General features: G+C 54.2%; 1 protein-coding gene across 4 annotated transcripts in view; it reads left to right on the top strand.

Annotated features, from left to right (window-relative positions):
- Positions 1–9,432: 9,432 nt before the first annotated feature.
- Positions 9,433–22,493, top strand: part of PDGFRB (platelet derived growth factor receptor beta) — a 37,611-nt gene continuing 24,550 nt past the window's right edge. For 2 of the 4 annotated variants that reach the window (XM_019965233.2, XM_070793842.1), the window contains exon 1: positions 9,433–9,852. Coding sequence is in view for 2 of the 4 variants with exons in the window: in XM_019965232.2 (XP_019820791.2) it covers positions 14,991–14,996 (6 nt within the window). In the remaining 2 variants the exon portion in view is untranslated. Of the gene's footprint in view, positions 9,853–14,857; positions 14,997–22,493 lie in introns of all 4 variants that reach the window. The other 2 variants (XM_019965232.2, XM_019965234.2) reach the window with 2 other exon arrangements.

Raw genomic sequence — 22,493 nt, 5'->3', positions numbered from 1 at the left:
GTGAAACTGAGGGTTTGGGGGAAGGATTCATGAAGAACAGGGCTCTGGATCAGAAGGCCTGTAAAAACCTCTTATGGGGTTTGATCCTCCAGTGTTTCCTGGGAGCCCCCTAAATGTGCAGGGACCTGTGGCCCCGAAGGTGGAATCAGAGTCTTATCTATCCAGCCTGTCCCTCCCTTGAGTTGCCACACTAGCCAGGGCAGGTCAGCATCATTTCAGGACTAGATAGATGTCAGGATGAGGATATAGTTCACAGGGCCCAGTGCAAAATGATAATGTGAGATCCCTTGTTCAAAACTCATTTTAAATTTCAAGATGGTGGCCGCAGAGCGCACAAGCAAGCACGGCACCCTTCTAAACACTGGGCCCTGAGTGACTGCACGGGTCTCAGCCATGAAGCTGTCTTGGTCAGAATCTTGTTCTTCTGAGACGCTGATGGATACCATAACCGAGTGAGCGACAGTAAGCCCAGGATGCCCTTTCCTGCTTGGAGGAGCTCTTTTCATTGTACAGCGGGAAGCACCAACACCCAGAAAGGAAAGGGGTTGTGCCCAAGTCTATGCAGCAAAATGAATGCTGTTCATGGAAGAGAGGAAAGAGGGCTTCCTGGTTTGTGGCTGACATGGATGAGCTCACTACAGCCTCAGCAGGGAAGGTCAGGAAGTGGACATGTGGGGATGGTTTGATCAGAAGCCATCTGAACCCAGGACCCAGTCTTTCAAGGGGTTGGACCCAATCTTTCAAGGGGTTGGTGAGATACCGGGGGGTACACAGAGAAGGGAGAAGAGACCCAAGAGGACGGGGCTCTGTTCTCTGAGCTGGTGTAACCAGCGCTGCTTAGACTGGACTGGAGGAAGAAAAGACCTGGAGGGTGGCCTGAAGGTCTGAGTTTGAGGAAGGAAACAGGGCAGACCTAAGACCTGAGAGAGAAAGCTGCAGGCACAGACGTAGATTTCAACCCACCCATAGTAAAGTGCTCTCTAAAGGGCCATCTGTCATGAAAGGGCTGTTGTGAGAGAGAGAGTGAGTTCACCGCCACAGAAGGTAGGACAAGTGATTGTTGGAGGTCCCCAGTCAGGGATGCTGCTTACAGGATGCCTATCCTGGAAAGTAAGAAAGTTGATGCCCTCTAGGTACCCTCTGATTCCAAGAATATGTTACCTCAGAGCTAGATGGAAGGCTTAAAATTTGGGAGTAGGTATAGGAATTCATCGGAGAAGGCAATGGCATCCCACTCCAGTACTTTGCCTGGAAAATCCCATGGATGGAGGAGCCTGGTGGGCTGCAGTCCATGGAGTCGCTAAGAGTCAGACACGACTGCGTGACTTCACTTTCACTTTTCACTTTCATGCAGTGGAGAAGGAAATGGCAACCCACTCCAGTGTTCTTGCCTGGAGAATCCCAGGGACGGGGGAGCCTGGTGGGCTGCCGTCTATGGGATCGCACAGAGTCGGACACGACTGAAGCGACTTAGCAGCAGCAGCAGCATAGGAATTCATTTGTTCCTGTATTCCTATGTTTGGTGTTAGTTAGTTGCTAAGTTGTATCCAACTCTTGTGACCTCATGGACTGAGCCTGCCAGGCTTCTCTGTCCATACAATTTCCCAAGCAAAAATACTGGAGTGGATTGCCATTTCCTTCTTCAGGGGATCTTCCCTATCCAGGGATTGAACCTGGGTCTCCTGTATTGCAGGCAATCTTCTGCATTGCAGGCAGTTCATATGTTCGGAAAATGTGTATTAACACTCCTCCTTTATGCCGACATTGTGTTAGGTACTAGGTGAGGCTCTGTCCCTGGGGTGCTTACAGAATGGGAAGGGAGAGAAGCAGGTATGAATCAAATGATCACAAATAAGGGTAAAATTACATTTTGGAGAGGGCCAGGAATCCAGAGAGTACTCCCAAGGGAATGAGACTTGGAAGTCTTGCAAGAGGATGTGACATATGAGTCAGGGCCCTGGGGAGCAGGAAAGGGCACTGTGGGCAGAGGGACAGTGTGAGCAGAGGGGTTGATGCTGGGGATACGTAGTCTTCCAGAACTGAAAGACTGATTTGGAGTTCAGCGATGGTGGTGGGGGCAAGAGATGAGTGTGGGGAGAGACAGAGCAAGGCTTGGCAGAACAAGCTTGATGAGGGATATGGGAGGTTTTTATCAAGGGTTTTGCATGGTGGGAAGGGGGCTATGGCTGGTGTGTGGAGAATGAGCCAGAGCGGAGGCGGGAAGCCCAAGAGCTACAAGGAAGCCGGGCAGGGGTCCAGGAGTGATGAAGTGTTCAGGACTTGGGTGGTGGCTGAGGGAGGGGGGACTTGCCAGGCAAAGCAGGGACTATTTCTCTAGCCAGGGAGAGAGCAGAGTCAGGGAGGCCTGAGGCCTGGGGTTGGGAGTGGGTGGGGATGAGGGGAGGGCTCCGTGGCCCCCTTCATTGCCATCCTCTCCCGGGTGGAGGCAGGAGGTGCCTACCCCTCCACAGACATCTCCTGGAGAGGCCTCTACCCATCTTTCTGTCACCCCTTCTTGGACCTGTTCTTTCCTGAGCCCTGGGGACTGGTGGGACAAACTGGCTTCATTTGCTGGATGAGGAAAGGAAGCAGAAAACATGGAGACGTCTAGGTGTCTGGCCAAAGTTACACATGGCTGGACACAGAAGCTGGCTGCCTTTCTTGCTGCCCAGCCCAAGTACCCAAGGGCTTCTCAGCCAGCCCGGCGGATCCTCCAACTCACTCCTTTTACAGATAGAGAAACTGAGGCCCAGAAGCCTAAAGAAAGAAAGGATTTTTTTCCAGGTTCCCTCAGCAAGTCAGCGCTGTACTGGAATCAGACCCAGGTCTTCTGATGCCCAGCTCAGCACCCTTTTCTTAATCTTTCTGAGGTTGCAATGTTTACTCTTTCACCTGTGCTGAAATAATAATAACAATAGATCATTATTTATTGAGCATTAATAAATAATGCATAATAAATATAAATAAGTAAATAATCAGTAAATAATAACATAAAGCATCATTATTTACTGAGTGCCAGGCATCATGCCAAGTTGTTTGCATGTATTAATCTCATTTCATCCTCACACAACCCAGTAAGGTAGGGTCATTGTTATCCCCAGTTTGATTTGCAGATGAAGCAGCTAGAGCTCAGAGAAGTGAAGTTACCTGCCTGAGCCCACACAGCAGGTCAGGGGCTTGTCTGGAAGTTTCTCTTTCCTCTCCAGCTGAGCTGCCTGGAAGGATAGTGAGCCTGTATGTGCCTCTCCTTCCCACCCAGGATTTTGCCTAAACAAATACCTAGTTCTTCTTCCTCCTCTGGCTTCCTCATGCAAAAGAGCCTCAGCTACCCCCCACCCTCACCCCTATGTGGACCCCTGAATCAGAGACCTAAACTACCCGTCATGTTACATGTTAAGAGGACACTATAACCGTGTCTAAAACTTTCAAGCTGGGCGTCTGAAATCACAGGTCTTCCCCCTGCCTTGGCCTCTGACTCACCATGTGACCTTGAACCCTTGCCTCCCTGGGCTTTGGTGTCCCCAAGGCGCCCACTGAGGGCTGGTTGCTTTGGACAGCCATATAGCTGTGGCACTGAGACCCTGTGTAGCAGGAGAGCCCCCACACCCTTGTCACAGCCTCTTCCTCTGTGACAGCCCCTTATCTCTGGGAGTGGCTGTTTACTGGGCCCCTCTTCCCTCTGGAAGCCCTCCCTCTGGGCTGCTCTCACACACCCAACCAGGGCCTTCTGGGGTGGGGTGCAGAGACAATGGCCTCATAAAGATCTTGGTGATAACTTGGTTTTTAAATCAGGTTTATGGCCCTGAAAGAGAAGAGGTTCTGGGCTCAGCTTCCTGTTGGAAGTGATTTGCCTAAAGAGAAACTGGTGGGCACCAGGGCCAGCAGGAGGCTTACCTGGATTGCTCCCCAGTCCCAGCCCAGCCTCAACCTCACTCTGTGACCTTGGGCAAGGAACGCTCTCTTTCAGAGCTGTTCCTGAGCTGTGGGGAAAGTGGGGATGGCAACCTCTGCCCACCTCCAGGGGACAGGTGTGAGTCTCATGGGTGTGTGCTGGGGCTCCTGGGAGCCCCTCCCCATTCCTGTCTCCCCTCTCATCATGGTCCTCTCCACCTCCTGCCCCCTCCAGAGGCTGGGGGTGCCACCTGCTGGCTCTGTGAGGTACTACTCAAAGGCTCCCTGGGGGCTTAGTCTCAATCGTGACACAGGATGTGCTGATTCCTTTCTTCCTCTCAGCGCAGAAACGAGAGGCGTAGGGGAGGGAGGCAGTCTCCAGCACACAGCTACTTAGGGAGCAGGGGGACACTCGAGCCAGAGGTCCAGGGGCGGAATGTGCTCATCCGAAGGAGCACTGTGTTGATCTGTTGTTCAGAGGAGATACAGAGGCCGGGAAAGGAAGGTCACCCTGTGAGTCGGAGGTCAAGCACGGACTTGTACCTAAAGCAAGCACACACCCATAAGCCTCACTCCCAGTTGGAACATCCTCCAGCCTCTGGGCTGGACAGAGTCAGGGTGGGGACAGTCAGCCTGTAGTTGACGACCATAGCCTCCCCGCTAGTCCCCTGCCTCGCCTCACCTCTTGCCCCTGTTAGCCCATCCTCCTTAAGGTACCACCATAATCCCATCGATCTCCTATTTAAAATCCTGCCCTGGCCCCTGCTGACCCTCAGGACAAAGGCCATACTTTACTACCTCTCCAACCTTACACCCCACTATGTCCCCTCTCTGTGCCTCAACCACTCTTTTCTTCCTGTTCATACACACCAGGCTCTTTCTGGCCTCCAAGCTTTTGCACATGCTGTTTCTTCTGTCTAGAACACTGTTCCTGCCTCTGCATTATATGTAGCCCTTTAACCTCAGATGTCAGTTGAAATATGTCTTCCGCAGAGAAGTTTCAGCCTACCTAAACAAGAACTCCTATATCCACCCTGTTATTCTCTGTTTCTTTCATCACTTTTTTTTTCTATTGGTGTGGCATGTGAGATCCTTGACATTAGTTCCTTGATCAGGGATCAAACCTGTGCCCCCTGCAGTGGAAGCACGGAGTCTTAACAACTGGACTGCCAGGGAAGTCCTTGTCATAATTTTTATATTATTAATTTATGGTTTCCTTCGTGTTTGTTTATGAGCTCTATGAAGGTAGGGCTCAGAGTAGGTGTTCCACTAACTTGCATCGCATGCGAGAAACAGCCTGAGAGGCAGAGGTCCCACTCCAGACCTGCTGTGTGCCCTTAAGAGGGTTCTGGCCTTCTCTGGGCCTCAGTAGATCCAGTGAGAGGGAGGTATGTGGCCTCTGTGGGCCCTGTTGGTCTGATGATCTGTGAGCCATCTGTGTACCAGAAGGACACACCCTTGTTCCCAGGGGCCCTAAGACCAAGGTCAGCTGGAGGCTGGGGAGAGGCTGAGATGGCAAGGTCTTGGAGCCCTTATCTCTGGGAACCCTGTCGAGCCTTGGTGGTGACAGCCTGGCCCAGCAAGAGCAGTTCTAGGAATCTAGGGTGGGAATGTGGCCCGAAGTCCCCACTGGCCCCTCTGCCCCACCAGATAGCCACTATGCTGAGTGTCCAGGAGGGGGAGGGGCCGTGTCCTCTGTGTGCCTCTTTTGGTTCCCTCGCTTTTAGGTACAAGGAGCTACCTGCTCAGGGTGTGCAGGATGGAAAGATAACGCACTGGGAGTCAGGAGTCCTGCCTTCCCAGCCCCTTCGGTCTCTGCTGACCTCAGGCAAGTCGCCTCCACCCTCTGGGCCTCAGTTTCTGTGTCTGATGGAAGCACTCTTAGGGCTCTTCAGGCCCTGGCATCCAAGATGACTGTGCCAGTGTGTGGCACATGCGTGCTGCGTCCCGACCCCAGGCCTGGGGAGCGGGAGGAGGGGCAGTGCTGGGAGTGTGGGAGAGCCAGATGTGGGGGCTGCTGGCGCTGCCTGAGTGAGTGCTGAACTGGCCTACTGGGAATTCTCCCACTCAGGCGCCCTTTCTGCCCCCCACTCCTTCACCCTACGGAGAGCTTCGGCTTCCGGCTCTAAAGAGCGTGGGTGGGGGCTGAGGAGGGGGGGGTCAGTTCATCCTGATTCCCTCCTTTAGAGAAGAACACGGTCCTGAGAGTCTAGACGGAACCTGGGTGCCTGTCCTGGACTCATATCACAGTCACGCTCCATCCCTGGGCCTCAGACATCCTGGGTGTCAAATTGGCGGTTGCACAGGCTTCCCTCCAACCCTGGTGGTGGACTTCTGGGACAGCAGCTCCTGGTAACACCGGAGAATCAGGCATCTTTTGTGAGAGCTTTCTCACTCTGCCCTAGTCCTTGAATAAAATGCCTTTGGTGCATCACTTACTCAGGCCTCTCAACAACCCCACGTTACAGCTCAAAACACTGAGGCTCTTTGAGCTCAGTTCATGTAATTTGTCCACAGTCACACAGCTAGGAAGTGGCAGAGTTGGATTGGAACTACATGCATCAGAGCCTTGGTTCTTAATCCTCGAGCAGGACACTGTGCAGGGGGAAGGGGGTGTACTGAACCCCAAGGCCTGCCTTGCACCTTTGCCTCTGCACCCTCTACCTCAGGCAGGGCTCCCCACACCTCAGGCTCTGCCCACTCACCCTCACCCTAGCCTCTCCCAAGACAGGATGGTCAGAGGACGGACCATAGCATCTGGACACGTGGGAGACTGCTTGCGGCTCCTCCTGTCCACAGTGGGGCTGGGGGCCATGCTGACCACCCCAGGGTGATGGGACTGCTCTGGCCACTGCTCACCCCTTCAGAGTACACAGGGGAAACTGAGGCCCAGGAAGTGGAGCGCTCAGCCGAGGGATACACAGTGGTGGGCTGCAGCTGGAATGAGGGAAAACACTATTTCAAGAACAATTCAGACAGTGTACTAAGCCCTTGGGGTACAATATAAATGACAACAGTCTTTTGAGTCATCCCTTGAATTATCTCTGTTTTTCAGAGGAGGAAACTGAGGCTCAGGAGTTTAAATGACTTCCCCAAGATCCTGTAGCTTCGAACTGCTAAAGCTGGGATTTGAACCAAGCTCTGTCCATCTCTGAAACCTGCCCTGTCAATCATGACCCTTCTTCCTCAACTGTCCAGCCCTCGGGGAGTGCCCTGTGGTGTTCCGTGTGATTCTGCACCCCCCAACCCCATCTCAGCTGTGAGGAGGCGTAACAGCCCTGGTGCCTGCCAAGGGTTAATGGTGGTAGGGGCTAAGTGATTCCAGATGGGCCAGCCGGATGGCCGGGCTGGCCGGAAACCGGCGGCCGCCAGCTTCCCAGGGGAGCCACCAGCAGCCGCCCCCTCCCCTCTGTGCTGCATCTCTGGCCCCCAGCTGTCCCCTTGCCCTGGGGCCCACCCGCCTCCTCTCCCTAGCTAGAGTCCAGATCTAAGAAACTTGTAGACAGAGCATCCCAAGTGCCCTCCAGCACAGTGAGCCCATCCTTGCTATGAACAGATGGGGAAACTGAGGCTCAGAGAAGACGAAGTACCTATCCAAGGCCACACAAGAAGTGCATAGCTGGGTCTCAGGACTCCCAGACTATCTGTTTTGGGTATTGGGATTTGAAATGCCTCCTTGTTCTCCCCCACCAGCCCTACTGACCTGGTCCTAGCAGCTGAACTAAGGCTTCAGAGGTGAATGGCCAAGGCAGATGCTAGGAGGGGAGTTGTAAAGACTGATGAAATCTTTGGACAGGAAGGCCTGACCCTGTGGTCTTTGGAGTCCCCGGACTTTCCCTATGACTCCCTTGCCACTGAGCTGGACTAAGCCCCCTCCCTTGGGAGACTCTCATAGCTCCCACCCCATCATGTGGACCTAGTCTGAAAAACCCTTCTCCCTCTGTGTGGTCTAACCCAAATGTTCTCCTGGGCAGTCCCCAGTGTGCCAAGACCAAGAAATGAGCACAAGATTGGTGACTGTGGTTGGTGTGAAATCCCAACCTCCTTCCTTTATGAACAGACACCTGGGGTGAGGTGCTAGAGGAAAAGGTTGTAGATAGAGGGCAGGATGGAAGGAGCTCTGGGCAGAGTCAGGTAGGGCTCCACCTGGGACACCTCTCTTTCCCTCTCTGGGACTCAGTTTCCCCATGTATTACAGTGGTAGGGGTAGGGTGACACAACCCAACTCTCATTAAAAATGATGCCTTTGGTCAGGAATCTGTTGATTAGAGACTTGTTCTGATCGGAGGAAATGAGGGTTGAAGAAATGAAAGGATGGGACTTCCCTGGAGGTCCAATGGTTAAGACTCCATGCTTCCACTGCAGAGCACGTGGGTTCAATCCCTGGTCGGGAAATTTCTGCATGATATGGGATGCAGGCAGGAAGAAAAAAAAGGAGAGGGTGAGAAGTCCAGGGGCTCCCAGAGAAGGCTTGGCAGACCTTGGTGAGAGGTTGGAAATGGAACACAACAGTACTGGAAGAGAAATGAGAGTTGGGGAAGGGATAACAAGGAAGAGGGTAGGACAGGAGGGCCAGTCAGCACTGTGGTGCGGGTCTTCGTTGGGGTCAGAGCACCTGAATCTGTTCTGGTATGTACAGACCTGACCCTGCCCTAGCTCTGCTGTAGCTGTGTGAGCTTGGGAAGCCCATCTGACTCCTCTGGGCTTCAGTTCCTTGTCCACACAATAAGGAAATAATTCTTTCCTGGTCCTCTGGGGATTTTGAGATGATAGGGGAAGATGTCTGGAAATCTGAAGTTTGCTGGGTGACCTTGGGCATGTCTCTTTCCCTTTCTGTGCTAATTCACCCCTGGACCTTGATTTCTTCTTATGAGAAGTGATTGATAACCTCAGAAGGGCTTTTTCTCTCTTCTAAGTCACCTTTTTTCAGAAGCCCTTCCTGATTCCCTCAAGCCTCAGGGAGTGCCCCCCTCTTCGGGCACTGTATCTCCCACTAGCTGGGTACCCTGAGGTCGGAGACTGTAACTTACCTCTGCAACCCCAACACCTGGCACAGTGTCTGGCACATGGTAGGTGCTCAGCAAGCGTGTTTAATGAATGAGTGTCGACTGAGTCACCAGATGGGTTATCAGAGCTCCCTCTGCAGATGGGAAAGCTGAGGCCCAGAGAGGGGACCCACCCCCGGGTGCAACAGCCAGAGGAGGCTACCACCCGAGACAGGCATCAGGCTAGTGGGCCAGGCCACTCTTTAATAAAAGTGACTCAGCGGCTGGCTGGCGTGGGCTGTGGAATTTCTAAACATCCCCTCACATCCTGAGTGAGCAGGCTACGGGAGGGAGCAAGCAGAGGGAAACGAGGAAGAAAAACAAGAAACTTGGGGGAAAAGAAAGAGGGAGGGGGAAACTAAAATTGAAAACAGACACACGCGTCTGTCCTCCCCGCCCCCAGCCCCCCTTCCCCCAGCTGGGCCAATCAGAGGCTGTTCTGCAGCCTTTCCCCCAAAGCAGGGGGGTGGGGGCAGGGAAGCCCACAGTGGGGTGAGCTCCTGGGGCCGCCAGCGGCCCGCAGTCCCTGCCCGCCCTGTCTGGAGCCAGAGGGAAGGAGGGACTGGGAGGAGAGAGCCGGGCCCCTCTGACCAGCGCCACCAGGCAGCAGCCTGCGCTGAGCGACCCGGGCAGCCAGACCCAGGGCGGCCCCTCCTGGCAGCCCTTCTCCTCCACAAGGATGCTTTGGGAGTGAGGCCACTCCTCACCCCGTAGCCCTTCACTCCCTCCATTCTCCTGAGGCTCTGCGAGCCTACAACGCTCCTCACTGTCCTCCCGCTCTGCCACTGCCCCACTTCAGGTCCAGCAGAATCCTTGTGATGCCAGGGGAGAGTAGGCAGTGAGGAGGTCTTCCTGGAGGGGGTGACAGCCCAGAGCCCAGGACTTTGCCCACACCTCAGAAGGCATCAGCAGCAAGGTAAGCGCTGGGAAGAGGAGGGAACCCCAGCCTCTTGTCCTGTCCCCTTGTCCCAGACTGCGCCTTCTTGGGTAGGTCAAAAAATGGAAAATATTTTTAACAAAACCAGATGGGAGGAGGCTCCAAGATTGTGGGCTACATCTGGGCTGGAGGAACCAGCTCTCTCCTGCTCAGGCTGCTTCTGGGGTGGGTGCCCCTTGCCCTCATCAAACAAATCCCAGGGGTTTCTGGCAGTGAGCGGGGAGGGGGGCCTTCCAAAGCAAAGCGCTGCCTGTAGGGGGCCGCAAGGAGAGCTGGAAGGAGTATGAAAGGGGATTTGGGAGATGGATCCGGAGATATATCCATGTATCCTGCCGGATACATAGAAAGGGAACCTAGCAGGGAACTGGGGACCTCAGACGCACAGCCTCTGTCCCTGGGCCCAAGCCTTGTCCCTAAGAATCTGTCTGGCTCTAGGCCAGTCGGCCGCCAGGCAACCTCTCGGGATTTAAATGGATTTGCAAATTTTCCGGATTCCTAAGATGTCCTTCCAAACCCCCAGCGGCTGGGAAAGTGCGAAGGCGAGGGGGCAGAGGCAGGCCCGTCCTCACGCAGGCTGGGCTGGGGGTCTGGGATTCAGCCGTCCGATCTGGGGGCCCCTCTGTGAAGAAGGGGGCTTGGCTATTGGGCCCTTTCCTCTGGTCACAGGCAGCTTCTCAGGCCTTCTCATCTTCCTCTTTCTCCGTGCCATCCTAAAACATGCATCTGATCACCATTCCTTCCGTGAGTCTCCCCAGTAGAAGGTACCTATGGAAAGCCTAAACTCCTAACAGCAGCTGCCACTCATAGACACATTGCATGATGCTAGGACCATTCGGCAGAGAAGGCAATGACACCCCACTCCAGTACTCTTGCCTGGAAAATCCCATGGACGGAGGAGCCTGGAAGGCTGCAGTCCATGGGGTTGCTGAGGGTCGGACATGACTGAGCGACTTCACTTTCACTTTTCACTTTTCATGCACTGGGGAAGGAAATGGCAACCCACTCCAGTGTTCTTGCCTGGAGAATCCCAGGGACGGGGGAGCCTGGTGGGCTGCCGTCTATGGGGTCACACAGAGTCGGACATGACTAAAGTGATGCAGCAGCAGCAGCAGGACCATTAGGGGTGTTTTCTATGCTTGATTTCATGTGCGTTCAAATCCAACGGAAGGGACTGATTTTATACCAAATTTATGGGTGAGGAAACAGAGGCTCAGGACAGCCACACAGCTGGTAGGTGGCAGAGCTCAGGAGATAGTAGGCTCCCTGCCCCATCACACCAGACTTGGGCTTTGTGTTCCTGCCAGTCAGATCCCAGGCTTCCCAGAGGAATTTTCATGCTCCTGCCGGTAGGCATGCCCTTCCTCACTACCTTGCCTTTTCCTTTAAGGACCCTCCCTCCTCTACCTCCTCCAGGCAACCTTCCTTGGTTCCTCCGGTCTTCCAAGAGCTTGCCATGCCCATCATCCTGGAGCCTTGTTGCTTGACCCTCTGTTTGTGTTCTGTTTACATATCAGAGATTGTTTGGGTCCCAGGCTTCCCCATCCTGTGTTCTGACCCCAGTTCCCCTGGGAAGACAGTAGGACTGAGCAAATGTGGTTCTGAAGGGGAGGAGGGACCTACTGAAGACCTTGTGTTCCCAAGGGTGAGCCCAGAACCCAGGCCTCTTATCTTCCTTCCTCTCTTCCTTATCACCCTCTGGGTGCCTTTCCAGAACCTTACATGGTCCTCCCGACATTTTTCTATGTCAAGGGGGGAGTGTTCCTGTCTCTGTGATCCCAAAGTACACAGACGCCTCTAGTGAGGTCTTCTGAAGTCAGGCCATCTTCCCTTGCCTCCAAGCAGCAGAGCCTTGAATCCACAGCACTTGGGAACATGCAGACTATGTTGGTCACCATCCTGGAGTGCTGACTCTGTGCTGGAACCTCTCGAGCCTTATAATCCCCATCGCAGGTCTTTAGAATCAGTATTATGATTACCCCTTGAAGACAAGGAAAACAAAGCTCAGAGAAGCTAAGTGACTTTCCCAGGGTCACACAGTTGGTAGAGTTGGTATGTAGGCTGAGGTCTGCCTGAAACCAAAGACTTAACCTCCTTGCTCCCAGGGAGGCTCTGGTCAGAGGAGAGAGTCTCCATCTTCCCTCAGAGCCTGCTCCTGAGTCCAGCACCTTCTCCAGCAGAAAGTTTAGCTCCTGGGTCCACCCAGCCCCGGCTTGGTCCTGAGTGAGGAGGGAGACCATCTGGTGAGCCCTCTCCCTTCAGTGGTGATCAGGCAGCCCTCCCTCCTCTGTGGGAAGAAGAGCTGAGACTTCTAATTGCCCACAGATGTGGGGCAGCGGAAAGCACCGTGGATTCAGAGTCAGAAAACCCAGCGCTTGTCCTGGCTCCTCTCAAATCCTGTGTGGCCAACCTCAGGCCCCCACGTCCTCTTTCTTGCTTCGTCTGCATCTGGAAGGCAGTGGGCATGGTGGGTAAACAACACCAGTTTCCGGCATCTGATGACGCCCCCTTGGCTCTAGCTAACTGTGTGACCCTGGGCCAATGCTCTGCCTCTCTGGGCAATAGGCCCCTCCTTTGTGAGCAGTAGGGTGGGACACAGAGTCGACAAGGTAATAATATAGATAAGGCACTTAGCATGGTTCCTGCATCTCGTGCAGCTGGACCTAACGCCTAAGAGAGCAAAGAGGGCGCCTCTGCTCTCCCCGCCTCCTGTACAGGATGACATGGTTGTGACATTGGTCTGTACATCGTGAAGGGCTGTAGCCATGGAAGGGAAGGAACCTGGGCATCATGGCTGTGCTGAAGGCTCACTTCCATCCTCCAGGCACAGTCTGGCTCCGAGACCAGCTGCCTTTCGGGCCGAAGGAGGGAATTCTGGGCCTTTTGCTCAGATTGGGCTACTGAATGGTGAGGAGGGAGAAAGGAATGAGAGGGCCTCAGGCACTCCTGAAACACCTCCATGCCCTATTTCTGGCAGATGGTTCAGAACCCACAGACAGTGGACCCTTGGAAGGGGGAGATCTTCCCCCCTATTTTCCACATCTCCCCCCGCAACCTGCCCATTGGCCATGTCTTCCCAGCATCAGAGCTTGAAGCACCTCCACTGGGAAGCCATGTGTGAGAGAGGACAGAACTGGGAGCAGCCTTCTCTGAGCACTTTCATTGTGCTTTTTACATCCATTGCCATCAAGGTCATGGCTATATTCCTCAGCACTTAGAACAGGCCTGGCCTTCAGTGACTGCTTAATAAATATTTGCAGAACTAATTTAATCATCGCAGACTACCTCAAGGAGGGGACATAAACTCTCCAATTTATAGAAAAAGAAATGCCCAGAGAGGTTAAGAGGTTAAGTCAGTTGCTCTAAGTCCCACAGCTAGGATATGATGGAGTCGGGACATAAACCTGATGTTCTTGACTCCAGAGTCCATGACTGAGAGACTGGGTGGGGACTGGGCTTCAGCTGTGGGGGCCCCTCAGAGCTCTAGAGGTGGTCATCAGACCCTGGAACCCATCCTGTATGACTGTGGGTGAGTCAGTCCCTCTCTGGGCCTCAGTTTTCCCATCAGTAAAATAAGGATTTTTGAACGAGATGATCTCTGAGTTCCTTCCAGCTGTAAAACAATTCCAGGATTCCAAGCCGCGCCAGTCCAGATTGGCAGCCACACAAGCCCTGTTGTGTACTCAGGGATCATGCATATTTAACTTCACAATGAAAGGGTTTTTTCTTACCCCTTTTCTGCACGTTACAGAGAGCGGTCAGGATCGATGACCACTAATGGAAAATGGTGCCCTATGATCAAGAGGAAGAACTTTCTGACAATCAGAGCAGCCTGGAAATGCACTCTGTTTCTTGGGGGAGCTCTGAGTGTGTGTTTCCCCAGCAGCCACAGGCCTATTTTTCTTGGATACTGAGGAGGGAGGGTCAGGACTGCCTGTGAAGGGGTGTGTGTGGATGCTGTGACCCTTTGCTGATTTTTGAACTTCATATGCTCTGATTTCAAAGTAGGCTTTGGCCCATGGTAGATGGACAAATGGTGGGGTCCACAGGCAAGGGAATGGATGCAGAGACCCACCTCTAATGGGAGGGGTGTGGGATTCACATACTGTTGCTCCCAGTGTAGAAGCCAAACCTAAGCCCCTCCCAAGACTTCAGGCCCAGAACCCTCAGGCCAAAGAGCTTCCTGAACCCCCAGGCCATGGCCCCAGGACCCCTCTTCCTAACCCCAGCCTAGTACAGGAGGTTGAAAATCAAAGTATATCGTTTTAGCTGTATTAGCACCCTCTCTTTTCCTCGCTTCAGATCAGAGCTCTTTAATGTCTCAAGTGCGCAAAGCCTTTCATCTGCCAGAGGTACCAGCTTCTCTACCCTGTGATGGAAAGGGTCGTCACTTGGGAGGTGGGGGCAGCAGGGCCAGGGGGTCAGACAGTTCCTGAAGGTCAGAGATGAAAAGGACTATGGGGATCACTCTGCTCAACTTCCTTATTGTATGCAGGGGACACTGAGGTCCAGAGAAGAGGAGGGATGTGCCTCAGCCGTAGCACTGAGCCCAGGATCCAGCCTGCTGGCCTGGACTTTCCTCTGCGCCAGCACACATGTTGGATCTTCTCCACCCATCTCTGTGGCTCAGGGCTCAGGGCTCAGGCTCCAGCTCTCACTAGGTTGAGGTCACAGGGCAGAGTTTGGGCTAGAATGGAGCAATGCCACCCCAGTGAGGGATGGGAGCCCCTCTGGGTAGTCTTGTGGACCATGGAGCCTTTGATTATATCACTTCTCCATCCCAGCCATAATTTCCTTTTATGTAAAACAAGGGGGCAAGGGGACAGTTCAGTGACCTCAAAGGTTACATCCAGCTCCACCCTTAGCCCCTGAGAGCTCCTGTCAGGCTTTGTGTGGCTGTGTCACATCTTACTGCTGTCCTGGTTACCTTCTGTCTTGGAAGTGGAGCCATAAGGGCTGTGACACCCTCCTTTTCCTCCTTTTTTAGCTTCTCTACTCCTGAAGCTGAGCCTAAGTGGTGGATAGTGGGAGGAGGTTCCAGCATCAGCCCCAGAGGGCAGGGCTCAGATTTACAAACCTGTCACTGAAGGCCCGGCTTCTCCTAGCCCAGGGTTTTGGGAATGAAGGTAAGGGCTCAGGGGTGACTCAATGGACTGTGGGCTATTCCACTCTTACCTATATTTCTGTTCTTATCATAATAATCTTATCTTATTATGTTCTTATCAGGCTGGGGCCTTTCTGTTGAATGGATAGTAAAAGTGATAAGTACACGGAGAGATGGATAAACAGGTTGGTCGATGGCTGGATGGACGGATAGATGGCCTCCCCTTTAGTCCAGGTAGCAGGGATGACTTCATAAGCATTCAACATGTGCAGGCACAGAGGATTTCATGCTTAGAAGGGCCTTGCCTTGAAATGCTTAATAGTATTTTTTAACAAGGGTCCCTACACTTGCATTTTGCCCTTAGCACAGCAAACTATATAGTTGGTCCTGCCAGGGAATTCAGGCTGGGTTTGAGACGGCTTCATCCTGAAAGCTGGTCTTGCTGCCTCTACTGTCCCCATCTAATCCATACCCTCCCACAAACTGCCAGGCTACTCCTGTCGCCCACCCTGTGGAGGCCCTCCCCATAAGTGCTTAGAGTTGCCCTGTTGTCACCCTAGGCAGCATCCAGCCCCCCACCCTCACTGCCAATACCCTGACAAGTTGGCTCCCCAGTGCCTCCAGGGCAGAGCCCAAGTCCTTACTCAGCACCCCAGTGTTTTCCCAAAGTGACCCCTGCCCTCCTTCTCTGCCCATCACCTGCCTCTTTGCTGAAAAGTCCGTTTCCAGCCTCACAGTCCTTTGTTTGCCATCACCCGATGCCTCACAGTCTCCCACTTCCTTAACTGCTCATACAGAGCTTCTGTGGAATAGCCTTCCCTGGCGTCATCCCCCAGGGAGCCCAACTCACAGCCACTCCTCCCCCTCAAACCATCCTATAATCATAACAGTTACCACTGACTGAGCGCCTGTCATACGTCAGGAGCCTTTCAGCATCATCTCTACCTCTCATGGCAATGGAAAAGGGTGTCTCTTTTGCTGTTTTCCAGGAAAATGGGACTCAGGGAAGTTAAACTCAGAGAAGTCGCATGGTTATGAGGCAGTGGATTAAGTGGCTGGGATTGCTGCTCCTGGCCTGCCCGAGCCCCTCTGGGTACTTTCATTTCCCTGGGAGGCATCAGGCACTGTCCCCTGGCATCAGAGTCCCATATGTCTGTTCAGCCCCCTCATCACTCTGAACCATCACCTCCCTAGATGGAAAGGGTCACCATTGCCTGCTATCCTGAGGATCAGAGAGCTGACCTTCCACAGCCATTTGAGCTCTCATGCTGAGTAAGCATCTATTGAGCACCGGTATGCGTGCTAAGTCACTTCAGTCGTGTCCGACTCTTTGTGACCCTATGGACCATAGCCCGCCAGGCTCCTCTGTCCATGGGATTCTCCAGGCAAGAATGCCAGAATGGGTTGCCATGCCCTCCTCCAGGGGATCTTCCCGACCCAGGGATCGAACCCGCATCTCTTATGTCTCCTGCATTGGCAGGCAGGTCCTTTACCACTAGCGCCATCTGGAAAACCCATATTGGGCACCTACTGTAAGCCTGGAGAATCCCAGGGATGGGGGAGCCTGGTGGGCTGCCATCTCTGGGGTCGCACAGAGTCGGACATGACTGAAGCAACTTAGCAGCAGCAGCAGCAGCAGCAGGAAGCCTAATCCTATATGAGGAACTTAAAGATATCCCCCAGGTTGTTAGGTGGGCTTTCTCATTTGTGAGAAGTTGAACTAAGGGACTAAGACAAAGAGCAGGTTGGCAGACAGTGGACTGTTAGCCTTGGGTTCTGGTTCTGGAGGAGGGGCCCCCACCCCTGCCCAAGCTGAGCCTGCTGACACCGCCAGTAACAACAGCAGCGACAGTAACAATAGCAGCAACTCTTCTTGGCTTTCTCACCACCCCGTTTCCCACACGGACCCCTTTGCTGACAAGCCTAGCCTAGCCGGGTCTCAAGGCCAAGTGAGTGAATGAGTGAGTGACTTATTCTCCCGTGAGTGAATGAAGAAGAGTCACGTGGCCACTGACTTGGCCGAGGGCTGTGCGCCAGGCCCTGCTCTGTGCATTTTACTTGTATTAACTCATTCGAAGGCCTCGACAACTCAATGACGAGCCCGGACTTAGAGAGAGGAGACCCGAGGCACAGGGAGGCTGAGTAACAGCGAGTGGGAGACTCAGGGTGAGCTCCTGGAGGAAGGGGTCAGAGAACAGATGTGGAGAAAATAAGGGGACTAAAACGTGGGAGTTTTCTCCCCTCTGGCTCTGGCGCGCAGGAGGGCTATGAGGGGAATCTCAATGCTCTGTAATTGGCATCAATTAATGGCAGATTCTTGTTAGCTAGCTGCCCCACCCGATGTGTGGACTCTGGGCTGCTGGGGGAAGGCCGCGTGCTGGTGGGTCAGTCCACACGGCCGAGGCCCGCCTGCCCCCTGCCCACTTGGCTCTGAGAACCCATTCTGTGTTCGGCCCCCACCCCAGCCCGGGGCTGATCCCGGGCTGGCAGCAGCCAGGGGAACAGAAGGTTTGCTTGTCTGCGCCTGCCGCACCCCCCTCCCCAGTCTGAGCCTGGGACCCCTCTCGGGGGCTCCTTTGGCTGCCAGGGCCTGGCTCTCTCTGTTGCCATGGCACCGGCCGGAGATGAGGCTCTGGGGGGCGGTGGGGGGCGGGGTTGCAGGGAGGACAGCCGAAGGATGGTGGAGGCCTAGAACTCTGCAGCTGCAGGGGCCCCTGGGCCCTCTGAACAGTGGAAAGGGGGTGCTGGGGCCCCAGCAGGGGTAGGCCTGGAGAATGAATGCAGCATAGCATTGCACCTAGCCTGACTGCCGGGATGCTCTGTCTGCAGCCTTTGGGACAGGGCTTGTGGTAGACCAGAGCCCTGCTGTCCTCAGCAAGGACTCCTCTCCTCAGTGTAGATGCTGACCCTCAGGCTCTGCAGTGATGTCCCAGAAAGGTTCTGAGATCCTGCCTTGCTTAACTTCCAAATTCCTGGGTGAGCTGGGGTAGATCCCCTGCTCAGGACTCTGACCTCTGAGGACCTCGAATACCTGAGGGCTTGAGCCCGTTAGGGTGAACCCATGTGGTAGTGCTTCTCTGGGAACAGACCTGTTTCTGGGCAGAAGCTAGGCAGTCCAACATAGTGGTTAAGAATACATGTTTGGGATCAGTCAGATGGGCCTGAGTTTGAATCCCAGCTTATCATTGGCTTTTATTAATTTGTTGTGTGACCTTGAGCAAGTTGCCACACCTCTCTGAGACTTAATTTCTTCCTCTATGAATAGAAATAATGATTGTACCCTCCTCACAGGATTGTTGTGAGGATGAAACCAAATTCCCAGGTCATGTCATTTAGCAGAGTGCTTGGCTCTGAATTAGTAAGGGCTTTTGTTTCCACATTGTGGAGCATCAGAAAAATGAACGGGAAAAAAGATGCCCTGCTTGTGGGGACAGCGAGTCATTGATGGTGGCAAATGGAAGCAGGACTAATGGGCAGAGGGTATAAAGAGACAGACGGAGCACATGTAATAGAAGTTTCCAAACAGCCTGACCCCTGAGGAACCTGAGCTGTTCAAGAATAGAATGGGCCATGGTGAGGTGGCGAGATCCCTATTGTGGGAGGTGTGCAGTTGGGAGGCTTGACAATTGCAGAGAGGCTGGGGGAGAGGTGAAGTAGGAGGACTTACAACCCATCTCACACCTAAGAATATAGAGTTCTGTGAAAGATGATGTGACTGTCTGCCTCTTTGTTCTGCCAACTTCAGTTTCACCTGGCTGAAGAGGGGAGAGGTTGGAAAATAGAGGGTGAACAAACAAGCCTGTTGACTCCTTTATTGAGCTCATACTGTGTGTCAGGCACAAGCTTGACATCTTTGCCTCCTGTCTTAGAAAGGCTGTCACATGGCTGTTGAGCCTGTGTGCTCTGGGATCAGTCCACCCGGGATAGAAAAGGGGCTCCACCACTGGCGAACTCTGTGACCTTGGGCAAACGATTTGCCCTCTCTGTGCCTTGTTCTCCTTATCTATAAAATGCAGAAGCAACACCGATGTCATGGATTGTTCTGAGACCATTCACATTAAGGGCTTGGCCCAGGCATTGGGTGATAAGAACTAAATCAGAGTTGGCTATTCTTCTTATTTTCAAGGTCTTCTAAGTCTTTGTTCCTTTTTGAAGGGGGCATTGAGGCCCAGCTGGGATCCAGAGGACTCTAATCCAGGGATCCACTGGACCTGGGCAGAGCCAGGCCACAATGGCCCAGGGGGTGGCCGTGGGGACGAGCAGGGAGGCCAGTGAGGCGCCGGAGGAGGCAGGAAGCGTTTGCTTGGCGGGCGGGTGGACAAGGGTATGTGGCGGGCCTCCCTCCCTCTCTGACCTCCTTCTCAGGCCGGTTCCCAGCCTGTGTGGGGACCCAGACCCCCTCCCCTGGGCCCCCAGTGGCCGCGAGGCACACACTGAGCGCTTTCCCACGAACTGTTCCAAGTAACTAGGGCTGCTCCCCCTACCTCCAAGCGCCTGCTGCTACTCTGCGGCGGGTGAGGGGTGTGTGGCAGGAGAGAGGGCTCGGACTGGGAGGGATCAGTCCATGTTTTATCAGCCTGGCTCCAATCCAGACAGATGTTTCGTTTTATTTTGAACTTCCAGAAAAGAGGTCATTTCTTTCCATTGTGTCCCTGGGGAGGCCTCCTGGGGAGAGAAGAACAGAGTGAGTGACAAGAGCATGGGGGCCTCACTTGGGCCCCTAGGGAGCTGGAAGGACAGCATCCTGCCCCCTCCATGGTGATGAGCTGTCTGTCAGCAGGGCAGGGAGTGAAGGTTCTTACAGGCTGGGCTAAGAAGCCAGCTTTTATGTAGGGTGGATGGAGAGCCGTGGAGGCACCAGGGAAGGACATGGTTGGGTGGGGATTTCAGGAAGGTTGCTCTGGTCAGGGGATGAGAACAGGCAGGAAGGCTCAGACTAGAGGCGATGTGGTACCATGGGGTAGCCAGAGGTCACCGAGCTTGTGCTGGAGGGGGTGGGGTAGGGCCATCAGAGTGATGTTCCATGGAACTGGCACTGTCCTTTCATCCCACACGGACTTCCAGAACAGCTGGACCCCATTCCAGGCCCCAACTTAGCTGATTTCTGCTGCTTTGCTTGGAGGACCTCGTAGATACCTGGAAAACAGAAAGGTCCCCTGGGTCTAGAAGCAGCAAGGCAGGGAACTGGGCCTGGGTGATTGGCATCACTGTGACTCAGGTCGGGTTGCTCACCCTCTCTGGTCTCCACATGATCCTGAGGTTTGTGGGGAGGTTCAGTGTGTAGGGTGGAATGCTGACCTTCAGCAGCAGAAGGGGCATTGGATCGACATGCCCTCAACCTCAGGTGAAAGCTCCACAACCTCAGCTGAGTTCTAGCTTTCTAACCCCTGCCCATAACTATCTCCCAACCCAACGGACCCTGCTCTCCTTCCTGGCTCCCAGGATGGGGTTCCCTACCCATGCTTCAAGATGGCACCTACAGCTCAGCCCACTTGGAGTGAGCCCACAGAGCCACACCCTCTGCCATCACTCTCATACTCCCCCAGCTGCTGGCGGGAGGACTCAGGCTTTGGCTCCAGATCCCTCTTGCCCCCACACACTCCCAGGCCTGGAGCTGGCTGCCTTCTTTGAGCTGAGTCATGACATCCTGGCCAGGGCCGCTCCCCAGCACCCTACCCCCATCCCAGCATTTCAACTCAGCATGGCTACTTCCAGAGCAGGGTCCTGAGAGTCACCCGTGTCAGCCCCAGCAGTGTTCTCAGGACAGCCCTGCCCACCCCATGTACAGATGGGGAAACTGAGGCTCAGAGAGGCGCAGGACTGTACAAGCAGGTGACAGAGCTGGGCTAGGACCCATATCCCCTCCTCTCAGCCGGGGATCTGCCCCTGAAGTTTGTGTCTGGGGCTGTGAAGTGTCCGTGGTGTGCAGGAGGGAGGACCAGAACACCAGGCAGGAGACTGGAGTCTGCATCCCACTTCTGACAGCAACTTAGCAAGTCGCCTCCTCTGAGTCTGTTTCTAATCCCTGTCTGACTGGGACAAGGCCGGGAAAGTGATATAAAGGTCTGTGTGTGGTGGGCGGGGGCAGTATCCTGTCGGGAGGGAGTGGACAGCAACTGTTGTTCAAACCCTGGGCCTTGAACCACCAGCCTCACATCAAAACCAGGGCTGGAGGCAGGGGCTGCCCAGGCAGATGAACTACAGCACCCCACTAGCCCCCTGAACCCGGCCTGCTAGGTCAAAACCCTGACACTGGTCCCTGTCCTTCTCCAAGCCTCAGTTTTCCCGTCTGCACAGTGGTGCACAGGAAGAGGGTTGGATCAGATAGATGGTCCCTGAGGGCCTCAGAGCTCTGACATTCCAAGACTCTAACCCCGTGACCCCAAGGCCAGGCCTCCCCCTCCCTCTGGCATCTTGTTTATTCAGAGCATCCCTGGCCCGAGACTGCAGGCCTCAAGCACCCCTCCTCTGTGAAGCAGGGCTTCCTCCCATCCCCACCTCACTGCTATTTCTGCCCAGCCTGATCCTTGCCTCCAGACTGGGTGTCCCCCTGCCCCCTCAGGTACCCACATCCCCTCCAAATCCTAAAACCAGCTCAGGGCCAGCTCCCACTCCTTCTGTTCTGCCTCATTCTCATCTCAGAAAAAGATATTGTGCCTCCAGCACAGACACAGTCCTGCCCCCTAAGTACTCCAAGCCAGAAATAGGAGTGGGGCTCATTTAGGACACCTCTTTCTCCAGCCCCTCTACATCCAGTCACCACGTCCTGTCATTCTGGGCTGGCTAAATCTCAGTCCTGTCTGTTTCCACCAGTCCCCACTGACGTTGGAACAGCCAAGCCCAGTAAACACAGTAGTGGTGGCAGAGCCATCTACCTCGGCTCAGTCTCTGCTCTGTGCTCTTAGGCAAGTAAATAAGCACTCCCTGCCTCAGTTTCCCCATCTAAAACAGGGTGATCCTTGTATCTATCTACCTCATAGTGTTGTCTGAGGAGCAAGTGAGTCAGTCTATGTCAAGTGCTCAGGATAGTACCTGGCACAGTAAGTGCACAGCACACGCTGACTTTGTGTCTTGTCTGTGCCCACGTGTGCATGTGTGTTCAGGTGACTTTGGGGTCCCATGGGCACATGCTCTATGTGTGTTGTATGTGCATAGCTTTGCTTGTGCTAAGTACACGTGTGATTTAACCTGCATGTGTGCACCTCACATGGGCACGTGGGAGAGCCCCGAGGTGGTGCTGCAGGCGCGATGGAGCTGCATGCATGCACGTGTGGGCTTGCGCATGTCTGATGCCAGCGTGCGGGCTGGGCACACACAGGGCCCGCTGCCCTGTATTTCAGAGCAGTGTGTGAGCGAGCGCGTAGGCAGGAGCCTGTGCTGTGTGCACGTGCTCTCCGTGTGTGAGCCTCCCCCACTGGCAGCAGTGCGGGCCCCCCTCCCCAGCCTGCCTGTGTCGTGGGAGCCTTGGGACCCCGAGGGAGGGAAGCTGCTGCTAGCGGATGTGGCCAAGATGGACTGG

Source organism: Bos indicus, chromosome 7 (assembly GCF_029378745.1).
Source record: "Bos indicus isolate NIAB-ARS_2022 breed Sahiwal x Tharparkar chromosome 7, NIAB-ARS_B.indTharparkar_mat_pri_1.0, whole genome shotgun sequence".
Classification (NCBI taxonomy): domain Eukaryota; kingdom Metazoa; phylum Chordata; class Mammalia; order Artiodactyla; family Bovidae; genus Bos; species Bos indicus.
This window is presented reverse-complemented; position numbering and strand designations above follow the sequence as displayed.